This window comes from Capricornis sumatraensis, chromosome 1 (genome assembly GCF_032405125.1).
Source record: "Capricornis sumatraensis isolate serow.1 chromosome 1, serow.2, whole genome shotgun sequence".
In the NCBI taxonomy this organism is placed as follows: domain Eukaryota; kingdom Metazoa; phylum Chordata; class Mammalia; order Artiodactyla; family Bovidae; genus Capricornis; species Capricornis sumatraensis.
Window position 1 is genome coordinate 87,303,678 of NC_091069.1, and position 13,439 is coordinate 87,317,116.

Consider the following 13,439-nt stretch of genomic DNA (forward strand, 5'->3'; position numbering starts at 1 on the left):
CGTGTCCCCAGTGGGATAACCCTCAGGGGGAGCATGTTCCTTGGCAGGGAGGTGGGCCACACAAACAAAAGTGGCTACTGCTCACGACTCTGGAGAATGAGCATGTGCTTCTTGCCCCAATGTCTGATGAGGCTGGAGGTCTTTATAACACTTCCCTGATGGCTCAGCGGGTAAAGAATCCGCCTGCAATGCAGGAGACATAGGTTCGATACCTAGATTGGGAAACGCCCCTGGAGGAGGAAATACTGGAAATGGCAACCTATTCCAGTATTCTTCTCTGGAAAAATCCCATGGACAAAGGAGTCTGTCAGGCTACAGTCCATGGGGTCGCAAGAGTTGACTGAACATGCACATATGTCTTTGCCTTCAAAGGTAGATTACCCTTCAACCGACTGTATCAGACGTGGCATAGTCCTGACAAGACTGGAGATAGAGTGGCTACTGAGGACTGGTGGTTCTTCTCAGGATGACTCCTATTTAACACTCCTCTCTCTCTCAAGGAAGAGGATTAGAGAAGAACGGTTCAAGGAAAAAGTGAGGTACGACACTAATATAATAAGGCTTATTTTTAAAACAAACACATTACGAGCTATACACCCAAACAAACGTGATGCCCTTCTAAAATAGTCATTGTTAAGGGCTACAAACATGCCCCAGCACTGCTGCCCTCGCTCCGCATGGCTTTGGAATTTCTCTTCTGCAAGGACATCCAGAGTCAAAGTTTGAAACAAGCAAGGAAGACTGTTACTATTTTATGGCCACTCCTTGGCTGAGGTCAGCTTTGGTATTTGGTTCCTCAGGTCTGGCCTCTATCTTATCCACCAGATTGGTTTGAAATGACTTTTAGCCTCTATTGGAAAGAAAGGTCCCTTCCTGCTAAAGGATGGAGGGTTATTCTGCATCAGTATCAGCATTGTGAGTCGCAGGCTGGGTGTTTAACTCACGGAGCGATCAGACATACATCTTATATTTTTGGATTCAAACAGAAGCAACATTCTCTTGCATTCTGTCTGACTACAATAAAAAATATGTGATCTCTTTCAGTGATAGAGTTTTGAAAATTCAGTGTGGTTTTTCTTTTTTCCCCCTTTTTCTTGATTCTGGTTATATGAAAAGAGAGGAGGAAGAAGTGATGAGATTTTGAAATGTGAACTCCTTTTGAAGTGACCTCTCCCATTGACTGAACCTTGCTATTTCACTTCTTTTTAAGATAAGAAAAAAGGCTTACCAGGCCATTAAAAGTTGGATTTTGCTTCTCCTCTTGAGCTATTTTACTAATTACACCATAAAACTAATTAACAGCTGGGGAGAAACCTAGATACTAAAATCTGGTCCTTTTCCTCCTCTCTAAAAGGCCAATTTAGTCTCTCAGGAGCCACTGGTGCAGCATCAGGGCTGCTCTGAATCTGACCACGGTGAGAAGAAAGGAGTTTCAGACTCCCCACCGCCTTTCCTCTGGCAAAGGCTGTAAGAAGTAAAATCTGCTAGAAACTGTATGGCAGCTGGACTTTTCCATTTCTGCCAGGAGAAAACTTTCCTGCATAGGTGGTTCAGGTTCTAAATCTGGTTGTGGTAGGTCATGAAGTCAAGAGTCTCAGTGTGGGAGTAACTTCCTGGGAGGAAGTTGGGCGGCTTTAGAAATGGCATCAGATCTTTCAAATCTCCAGCGTACTATTTAGAGACCTGAAAAGTAGTTTGCTCTGGGATCCTAGTGGCCAAGAAGCGAAATGCAGCTCTCGCTCCTGGAGCAGGTCCCATGAGAAGCATCCCGCCCAGCGGTGCAGCGGGGGCCCCCCACGCCTCACTGTGGAGGCACCATTCTAGACACTGGGGACGGGGCACGGCGGCAGGCGGGGAGCGGGGCGTTTCTGCCCTGCGGGAGATTCCTGGATCCTAGGGATCTTAGCAGCTTTATGTGACTTCAGGTCCAAACACATGTACCAAATGACTTGGAAAAAACTGCCAACTCCAGGCCCTGCTAATAATAACACACTTCAAAGCGATTTCTTAAGATTAAGGTTTGAGGAATTTAAAGAAAACTTTTAGTGCAATCATTTAGGCAGGTGGAGAAAGGTACTGGTTACACTGTGGGTAATGTAAGACGAGAAGTGAGAGTGGAAAAGTCGGCAGGCATTTCCACAGAGACGGCCGAGTTAGGGAAGCACGGAGGAGGTGGAAGCTGCTGGCTACCTTTCACAAAGCACTGAGAACCCACTATGACCTTACATTTCACTTTCTCTTAGCTGACAGGACACTGTGATCCCTGCCCTGTGATATACTCTGCATTTTTATATCCCAAGCTGGGCACACACTACGACAGAGAATCAATGCAATGCGGGTGCCTCCTGTTGGAGAAACTAGCTTTACTTTTTTTAATCCTTTTACATAAAGTGGAGATAAACAGAAATCATAATGAAAAAGGAATCTGAGCAAATGAGCAGGTCCCTAAGAAGTGGAGAGATTTGTAGGCACAGAAGATGAACACTGGTTTTGAACATGTTGGTCTGCTGGAGCTCCAAAGACTGACAAAGAACACAGAAGCGGAACTCAATGAAATCTTACTAAAAGCAGGTGCAAGTAGCCTCGACAATTTCAGTGAAGCAGAGATCTAACACAGTTACTCCATCAGCAAGCGATAAAGCTTTTGGCTAAAAATGCAAAAATAAAACTTACTGATTAATCTCAAAAACTGAGTACTTTAGTTTACAACTTTTAGCTTCTAACAAAGTACTTGCTCTTAATTCACTTACATAGAAATAAAAAACTGAGACACCTGGTCACAGTACTGCCATGTAGGCTGCCTCGTATCTCCATATACTGTGTTTTTTGGTTGTTTTTTTTCGGCAGGGGAGGGGTGCAGAGAAGGGTTATGGCAAGGGGAATGGTAGCTTGTACTCAAAGCTCCCGACCTCTATAATGTCTTCACTGCTGGAAAGGCAGATCTGCTCCTGGTTTTAAGACTTTTCCTGAAAGGCCCATTTCTGCTTTTATTCTGTTTCTTGGGATGGGAGTCCAGGTCTCTTTATAAAGGCCAAAAGAGCCTTTCAGGTTTCTTGAACATATTGGAAAGAACAGGTGCTGACATAGGGTTCCAAGTTAACAGAGAAATTATAAACTTTCCTGAGTTCCTACCAAACTGATAAATGCAGCGATCTCTGATTCCTGCTGCATGCAAAGAAGAGGGACTTTCTCAGCGATAGAACTTGTTCACCCTTGTATAAGCATGTTATGGGTTGATTAAACACTTCCTGGATAGAAGTTCAATGAAACATTCCATTTCGAACTTTAAAGAGTATAAAGATTGACTCTTCTCTAGATTAAGAAAACTCTGAAGTAGAAGCCAGTGGGCTTCCAGGGTGGCCAGTTTCTGCACCAGAGGAGTTTCTGTACTTACAGGAGGTGCTTCATCCCATTAGAGCCCGAGCTTGGTCAGTCTGCAGACAGACTTCAGGTCTGACTGCATTTCGTCACTGAAATGTAATCCTGTTAAAGGGGGTCCTCCCCCCTCATTAGAGGGTGCACAATCAGGGCTGGCCCCCTGGGCAGAAATCAGAGGCAAAAGAACCTCCTAGTATTCTGCAAGCACCAGTGCCAGTCTCCCTTCCGTGCAAGAGAAGTCTTTAAAATAAGAACACAGAGCCGAAGCTCAGATAAAGACATGCCACTCAGAAGTTTCCCCCAAGTTAACCAGAACAACTTGAATTTCTATTTACACAGCCAGGGGCCTGGAAAGGATACAGAAGTGAGAGGGGAAAGCTGCCTATGGGATAAGCAAGATGAGATGCTTCCTAGGGTGGAGGGCACGATCTAAACAAACTGAAATCAAACCCTGTTTATTTTTGTCACGACAACTTTAGACCAGTTCCAAAGTTAGTATAGTGCATGACAACCGAATGTTATCCGTCTTACACCCTCCAAACAATACACAGAAAAGCATCCCGCTTTCCTTTTGCTCAAATCACTCGGCACTGTCTGTGACCACTGGGGTTGCAAAGCAGGGGCCCCAGGGAGCTAGAGCTCTGAAGAACATGCAGGAAGCACTTGGGTGCCTCCCCTGATAGTAAACACCACATCCTTTGCTTCCAGGAATCACAGTGGATGCTGTACAATGAGTCCCATGGACTCCTCAAATGGGACTAGCCTCTCAGTGCAAACAGAAAAATAAAGGAGCTCCCTCTCTCTTCTGTGCGATGTCCAGAGGCATGGAAGGAAAGTGAAGCTCTGAGGCCTGGAGGCCAGGCACTGCTACCACCCAGCTGCAAAACAAACCTGCAGATACCACGCTGCTTCCACTGGGGTCATGATAAGGTGACTGAGGGCACCATGGGCTATTTAAGCTAGAAGTGTGAAGGATGAAGTATATCACCAAGGTGTTTTCTCAGATAGTTGCGTCCTTCAGAAATTCATCACTGGGATGCGATATCCAGTTTCTCTTGCAGAAAGGTGGGTGCTGTACTTAAAGTGAGATATGAAGAGTCCCTGTGGTGTCTGCCACCTAGGTCAGGTGCACCATGTGTTCAAAGAGCTGTAACTCTGAGCCAATATATATCCATATCCTCTTCACCATTTTAAGGAGCTTTCACACACTGGGCTCTCTGGTGACTCAAATGGTAAAGAATCCGCCTGCAGTGCAGGTCTGAGTTTGATCCCTGGGTCAGGAAGATCCCCTAGGGAAGGGAATGGCTAACCACTCCAGTATTCTTGCCTGGAGAATTCCATGGACAGAGGAGCCTGGCAGGCTACAGTCCATGGGGTCTCAAAGAGATGGACACGACTGAACAACAAACAGACTTCACATATGTATGGATTGTTCATAATGGTGGCTCAGACAATAAAGAATCTGCCTGCAATGCAGGAGACCCAGGTTCGATTCTTGGATGGGGACGATTCCCTGGGGAAGCGAATGGCTACCCACACCATTATTCTTGCCTGGAAAATCCTATATGGGCTACAGTCCATGGGGTCAGAAAGAAGTCAGAGACGACGGAGTGACTAAGCATGCATGCACATATATATATCACTTAATTTTCACAGAACTTTAGTGAAGTACAGAATAATATTATTATTCTCATCTTACAGATGAGAAAACTGACCTACAGTTATGTCTTATCACCAAGACCTACAGGTAGAATATGCCAGAGATGGGGTCATAACACCTTGGCTTTAAAGTACATTCTCTTCCCAACACTTGGAAGTTTTTAATTTTAGGAAAACATATTGGAGAAATAGCTGTGAAAAGTGTTCCAATGAAGATGCTAGTATTATAACATGATGGCTTAAAAATGCACAACATTTAGTCCTATGGATTGTATATCTTCAGTTCAGTTCAGTCGCTCAGTCATGTCCAACTCCTTGCAACCCCATGAGTCGCAGCACGCTAGGGCTCCCTCTCCATCACCATCTCCCGGAGTTCACTCAGACTCACGTCCATCAAGTCAGTGATGCCATCCAGCCATCTCATCCTCGGTCGTCCCCTTCTCCTCCTGCCCCCAATCCCTCCCAGCATCAGAGTCTTTTCCAATGAGTCAACTCTTCTCATGAGGTGGCCAAAGTACTGGAGCTTCAGCTTTAGCATCATTCCATCCAAAGAAATCCCAGGACTGATCTCCTTCAGAATGGACTGGTTGGATCTCCTTGCAGTCCAAGGGACTCTCAAGAGTCTTGTCCAACACCACAGTTCAAAAGCATCAATTCTTCGGCGCTCGGCCTTCTTCACAGTCCAACTCTCACATCCATACATGACCACAGGAAAAACCATAGCCTTGACTAGACGGACCTTAGTTGGCAAAGTAATGTCTCTGCTTTTGAATATACTATCTAGGTTGGTCATAACTTTTCTTCCAAGGAGTAAGCATCTTTTAATTTCATGGCTGCAGTCACTATCTGCAGTGATTCTGGAACCCAAAAAAATAAAGTCTGACACTGTTTCCACTGTTTCCCCATCTGGACGCTGTATTAACTATTTCCTGTTTGGTTCTTGGGCTGAGTTAAATACACAATAATCAATAGATGTTCCAAATAGACAGCATTTATATTTATCTCTAAGAAAAGATACCTAAACAAATAAACATAAATCTAGGCAAAAAAGAGTGTAGTATGATAGACTGATATAAAGTGCAGTCATTACCAAGTTGTAAGTCTTAGTAAGTCTCCTTACCAAGCAGAAATATTATTAATCATTTGCTAGTTAAGATCACTGTGGAGAAGAAATATAATGACCCAGTACAACTGAGTGCCAAGACAGCTGGACTCCACTTGAAAGCTCCAACTCAAATGTTAATATAAGACATATAAAAACACAAAAGTAGCTAATCTCTAATCAGACAGATGTTTTGATACAACCCACAAGAAAACCACTTTTTCATGTACCATCTATACCAGAACTCATTTTCACAGATCCTTAAAGATACGAGATACTTAAAGACCCTTAAACGATACTGATAACTTGAAGACATGTAATCAGAATATAACTTTGTTCACATCAAATTATGAAATAAGTATGTGTGTGTGTAGACTCACACACAAAAGAAAAATGACTATCCTCCCCAAATAACTAAACATTTGACAAAAACTTAAATGAGAAAGATGCAGTGACTCAGGGATTTCCAGCCAACAAACTTGGCTCTAAGTATCTGACCTCATATATTTTATAAAATAACATACAGCTATAAATAAATAAAAATGCTTGCCAAATGCTAAGTTTCAAGACAATTCAGCAAGTCCCGTACATATGGACGAGTTCCATTCCGAGAGCACATTCGAAGTCTAATCTGTTCATCAGTCCAACAAAGTTAGCCTAGGCAGCCAACTAACACAATCGGCTAAATAGCCTTCCCTGATGGCTTTGCAGGTAAAGAATTCATATGCAATGCAGGAGACACAGCAGACTTGGGTTTGATCCCTGGGTCGGGAAGATTCTCTGAAGAAGGAAATGGCAACCCACTTCATTATTCTTGCCTGGGAAATCCCTTGGACAAAGGAGTCTGGTGGGTTACAGTCCATGCGGTGGCAAAAGAGTCAGACACGACTGAGCAACTAAGATGCATACAGTACTATACCGTAATGGGTTTATAATACTTTTTACACAAATAACACATACAAAACAGACACAAAGAAACAGAGAAAACATTTTTAATCTTATAGTACACTACCTTCACAAGTACACTACAGTGCCAGCTACATCACTGCTGCTTTTATGCTTGTTTTTGGACATCCTGGGCTTGAAATGAAGACACTGTACTACTGTACTCTCTACAGTCCTATACAGTCAAGCACACAAGAACACAGCCACCTGCAGAGGATACATGAATGTGACAATGTGTGCCAGACATGCAAACTAACTGACGTGACTGAACATGCGAGTGCGTGTTTTCATCTTTGAAAGTTTGCAGCTTCAAGGTTCATATGCTGGGGACTTACTGCATTCTATGCACTGAGTCATACTTATGACTTGGCCCACACAAGAGTTGCTTATTCAGCTCCTCATCTGGTCGGGGGTCGGGGGGAAACCTGAACATCTACATTTCCAAAGTCATCAGGTATGACGCAGCAGTGATATGGGCTTGAAGACCCCAAACATTAAATGAAGAAAGATCTTTATGATCAATGTACTGCCCTTTCTTTATAATATTTTATAATATTACAGGTAATATCTATGGTAATAGATACTGTCAATTTTATAACATTTTATATTACATAATGCAAATATAATAGTTGTGAATATAACATTCAGGAATGACTGTGCTCCTGGACATGGTGCAGATCTGCTGGGTTGCCGACAGAAGATGCTAGTGTGGCCCTTGGCAGAAGCATCACCAACACAGACATCGGAGCAATGGTGATGTGTCAGGACAAGCGTCCCCTCAGGCACAGGAAGTGCTGGTGGTACACCACCTGCTGGCCTTTAGCAGTGATGGGATAAAGATATCACTGAAGCACTGAAATAATTTTTTTCTTCAGCAAGTATCCAAAAAGGCACGTAGCATGTAGTCAGTGATAAGGCCCCAGATGCTACCTTGCAAGTCTGACATGGAGAAGGCATCTGCTGTTTCTAACAAACCATGCGTCAAATCTGCCATCACACATTAAAATTCCCACCAGGCCTTTTATCCCCACCTGAGCTACATTCAAGTCACCTCTTGATTCTCATTCTCCTTTCTTTAAGCCATCATGACAGTCAAAAAGCCTATGAGAATAAAATCTAAGTTTGTCTGTATTTGTGTAGGAAGCTGGAATAGAAAAAATTCAAGAATCTGAAGATGTTCCATTAAAATGATTGGGTAATTACTACTTAGCTTCTTTCCAGTACAAAGATGAATTCCTTAATGATGGGTATTATAAGTAATTAGACAAAGCTGTTCACTTTTCAAAATTAATCATCAATCCTATTAATTATGTGTGTATTACACATTCTATTAAATTAGCACACATAATATGAGGCCTTCACACATTAGAGAGAAGCATTATCATTGCACTTTAGTGACTTGATAATTTATCTGAAAGGAACACCAAACATTTGTAATAATGCTATGTTTAGCAGGATCACCCTTTTCAGTTCTCTTGTGGTAAGAAAAAGGCTACTTTACAAGATGAAAGCAAGAACACTTTTCTTCAGAGGTTTTATCACTAAAAAAAGAAGTCAGATCAAAGGCAGGTATCCGGTTTTTTAGAAATCTATATTTGATTGATTTGGAAGAAAATGCACCCAGGGAGGTCATCTGCAGCCACGGTGAGGTCAGCGCTGCAGGCTTGGCGGAGGTACACACGACCCCGGGAACAGACTGCCTGGGTTAACATGGAGCTGGGTTCACACTGAGAAAGCCTAGGACAGGAGACAATGAAAGAACTGGTCCTTGGAGCCTGCTGAGAGGCCATCCGGAGCTTTAGGACACGCAGAATGATGGCCTTCCCACTTTTTCCCTTTGCTTGATGATGTGGATGGGGACGCAGGCTTTGCCAGTGGGGCAGAGCTGACAACTGCCCACAGGCGTGCTACGGCTGCCCAGGCTTGGTGCCCTTACAGAGGGACCATGCTGATGGGAAGCTGACAAGAGAAGAAGTCTGTAGAGGTGAAGGGAGCAAACTGCTGCTGCTGCTAAGTCGCTTCAGTCGTGTCCGACTCTGTGCGACCCCATAGACGGCTCCCCCGTCCCTGGGATTCTCCAGGCAAGAACACTGGAGTGGGTTGCCATTTCCTTCTCCAATGCATGAAAGTGAAAGTGAAGTTGCTCAGCTGTGTCCAACTCTTAGCAACCCCATGGACTGCAGCCTACCAGGCTCCTCCATCCATGGGATTTTCCAGGCAAGAGTACTGGAGCGGGGTGCCATTGGAGGGTCAGAAAATCCTCATATCGCAGTCATGAACTGAATTTGACTTCATATGCTTGAATATTAGCTGGGAGGAAGAATGAAGCCCAATCTGAAAGGCTAATTGCAAGGAAGTATGACGCATACAGCGGAGAAGGCAGTGGCACCCCACTCCAGTCCTCTTGCCTGGAAAATCCCATGGGCGGAGGAGCCTGGTGGGCTGCAGTCCATGGGGTCGCTGAGGGTCGGACACGACTGAGCGACTTCACTTTCACTTTTCACTTTCATGCATTGGAGAAGGCAATGGCACCCCACTCCAGTACTCTTGCCTGGAAAATCCCATGGGCGGAGTAGCCTGGTGGGCTGCAGTCCATGGGGTCACTGAGGGTCGGACACGACTGAGTGACTTCACTTTCACTTTTCACTTTCATGCATTGGAGAAGGAAATGGCAACCCACTCCAGTGTTCTTGCCTGGAGAATCCCAGGGACAGGGGAGTCTGGCGGGCTGCCGTCTATGGGGTTGCACAGAGTCAGACACGACTGAAGTGGCTTAGCAGCAGCAGTAGCATAATGCATACAGAGGCTCCTAATGACCATTTCAAGGCCTCCCAGATGCCTCAGTGGTAAAGAATCTGCTTGGATTAACAAGCAGGAGAGCTGGGTTCCATCCCTGGGTTGGAGAAGTAGGAAATGGTAACCCACTCCAGTGTTCTTGCCTGTTGGAATCCCATGGACAGAGGAGCCTGGTGGGCTACAGTCCAACACAGCGTTGCAGAGTTGGACATGACTTGGCAACTAAATGATAACAACAATGACTATTTCAGAAATAAAACATGTACGTAGCAATTAAGATGAATGTGAGGATAACAGCACACAGTATTACTCATCAGCTGTTAAAGATCCCCAATACGTTCGGCAGAGGATACCTCATAGGTTTATATAATACAGTTATACCTGCATCAATGTGGCTGGGGCAGTGGGGGTGGGGTGGGGGTGGGGATTGTTGTAACAGAATCAAAATTTCTACTCTGTCATTATGAGTTTATGTGAACCACAATTTAGTGAAAGTGCTTATAATCTAATTTGAAATCAAAATCACAAATTGAGGCCAAACTGGTATTTTCCTCCCCACACTAAAGAAGAATGTACAGTCTAGATGCAGGAATTGGAAGAGGAAAATATGAAAGCAAAAAAAAAAAAAAAAGACAAAGAACACAGAATACTAGGATATGCAGGTTCCTTTCCATAAGTATCAATTTGTTAAACTGGTTTTGTGAGACAGGAAAGTGATTTACTACTATCACATGGAAACACATTAATTAGTTGAGCAGCTTACTAATCACATATTCACCAATTAAGCAGCAAAACACAACAGGAACTTTTTTATCTTAAAAAAAAAAAATTCAGAGCATTTCAACACATGAGAAATTCGCAGCTAGGTTTTTCCTCTGAAGGTTACAGAATTCTCAGGTTTCCTGGGGGCTGGTTTCCAACTATGATCCAAGTACTCCTGGTTGATTTATAAATTGTCTCCTTAGGACAGAAGTTTTGGTATTTCAATATGTTGGTCCTGGCTGTACATTTCCGCCCCCTCTACCAATGCCCTGGTCTGAAATAGTGACCTGGTTACACTTTTCATTCAGATCTTATCAAAGGCTATGCCATTTTTAACAAGATGAATGCCAGTCAACTCTCTGAGAAGATATATAGCAGTAAGCTGGATGGATGCCTTGATACATTTTTGGCATCTGCTTACAAGCTACAAAGCTTATAGGTATTATAGCAGATCTAACATCCCTGTCACTAAGAGGTGGGGCAACCATAGGTCCCCACTGGCTTGGGACACTCCTGGTCTAGAGGCATGGTCCCATCAAAATTATGAACAGTCCCCACTTCACTCACAAAAAGCACAGTTTAAAGAATAAACTGGATAGACAGTCACCCTATGAAAAGAAGAGAATCCATTTTCACACATTCCCTAACCATGACACTGAGAAAATCAAGCTCTGTAAAATTCCTGAGACCAGAAACTGTGTTGGGAGTGACCCCACAGAGTGGCCAGAGGAGCTATCCTGAGAAGCTTGCGTGGTGGCCGGAGGGCACCTGAGCTCCATTTACTGACTCATCTACACAGGCTGCTACAAAGTCCTGTGGACAGAGGACTTCTGCTCCTCCTCACGCATTTACCACATATATGCACTGACTTGCATCTAGAAAGCATGCAAATATCTTCAACAATAAATGCATGATGCCTGCCATTAATACAGCTTGCCTAATTTTTCACCTGCTAACTTTGATTATAGGTTCACAGCTGGACTGAGATACGTCATTGTCTTTCACTTGACTTTATGAGTTTTACTTGAGACAGAAGCAATCAGAGAGCGTGAGAGCCTTGGGAGGGACTGTGCTTGTATTAGAGCTGCCAGCTGTCTGAGCCTCACCTTCGGGACTCCAGAACAGCATCTGGCTTGTGTGCATAGGACCAGTTTTGGTATAGATGTCAGGGGCTAATATACGTATGTCCTCTGATCGTAAGACGCATCCCCGTGGGTCACATGAAGGAGAGGGCTCTGACAGTGACATAGGCCTCATTCTGGGTCCCTAAGCCCTCAACACGGACAACCGCATGGTCTAAATAGGATCAATTAAGTGTTAGCAGACAGGGAGAACTGGGAGATTAAATCAGTATCTGGTATTTGGCTGATCTTAAGGTAGTGGCAAGCTTCAGGCACTAAGTGTACTCTGATATGAGACATGGTGGTTCTGTGTGGACAAAAAGACCACAGTCAATAATAGGGTGAAGGAAGAGAGTTCTAACTCTAATACTGAAAATCCCCAAAAGCCAAAGGAGCCCAGAAGAACCTGACAGCACTATAACACTATGATATCCTCAGAAAGCACTTCTGTACTCTCCACACGTTTTACCTCGGGAATACACCTTTCACATCTTTGCTCCTCCTGTTGTGACCTACACTGGGTCTGTGTGGTGTGTCAACCAGAAAAACAGATTTCACAATTACTAACTGATCTACGCATATAGCTGTCAATAGAGAATTAGTGGTCTCTGGGCAAGAGAAAGGACTTTTTTTCTTGGTCTTACCTATGCAGTAGGGACAACACTGGCCTTTTCTCAACACAGGTCTTTCACAGGATACAGAAGGGCAAGACTCAGAGTAACAGCTAATGACGCTATCCAGGCACACGCAGCTGGTACACACGTCGGGTTTCCAGGACTCAGCTGCCAGGAATATATCCCCTTCATCGTTTTTGCAGTAACTAGGCACACTGTCATTGTGGGATGAGGAAGGCTGGAGAGGTTCATCTGCAAAAGTGAACAGAAGGTCAGTAGGGGAAAGAAGATGCTGCAGGGCACCCACTGTGCAACACAGCGAGCTTCACTCTGCCCCACACAAAGCACGCTCGCCCACCAGGCATTCGTGTGTCTCCTTAAAACAGACTCAGGAACGAAAGAGTGTGTCTGACTCGGACCAGGTCTGGGGTTTTTAAGCAAAACAACAGACACAAAAGGTCTGTTGCAGAGATTCTGTTAGTTGTTTGCACAACATCCATGCTCTCTTTTCTCCTTAGCATGACAAAATCCTGATTTGGGGGACGGGAGGTGGGGTGGCTGAGGACTTGGACCACAAGGTTGATACGTCAGGTGGAACAATCTGTTCCTTCCTTTTCTAGCCTCCCGCACAACTAGGGGCAGCTGTCACTAAGCTGTGGCTAATGGATTTACTGGTAATCAGGGGACCTGGGGAAGCTTTCGCATCCCCCTTTTTCTTAAATATTTTTATTTTTGTGTTTGTGGCCACATCATGTGGTATGTGAGATCTTAGTTCCTCGACCAAGGACTGAACCTGAGCCCCCCTGCAGTGGGCGTGGGGTCTTAACCTATGGACCATGAGAGAAGTCCCAGCTGCCCCTTCCTTAAAAGAAGGGCAGACGTAAAGCGACCCTTAACCTTCCAGCCTTGACTATGAGCCTGTGGCCTGTAGCTGTAATATCCTTCTCATACCTGTAAAAGAGAGGCCTTGCTATCACTAAGATACTAAATCAATGTGGTCAACATCTGGCTCCAAGCTTCCCATAATGCATGGAAAAGAAACCTCTACTTGTTTAAAAACTG

General features: G+C 44.3%; 1 protein-coding gene across 1 annotated transcript in view; it reads right to left on the reverse strand.

The window, feature by feature from the left end:
• CRIM1 (cysteine rich transmembrane BMP regulator 1) overlaps nucleotides 1–13,439 on the reverse strand; it is a 208,434-nt gene that overhangs the window by 20,437 nt on the left and 174,558 nt on the right. The window contains exon 13 of the mRNA XM_068966792.1: nucleotides 12,408–12,629. Coding sequence (XP_068822893.1) covers nucleotides 12,408–12,629 — 222 coding nt within the window. The remainder of the gene's footprint in view (nucleotides 1–12,407; nucleotides 12,630–13,439) is intronic.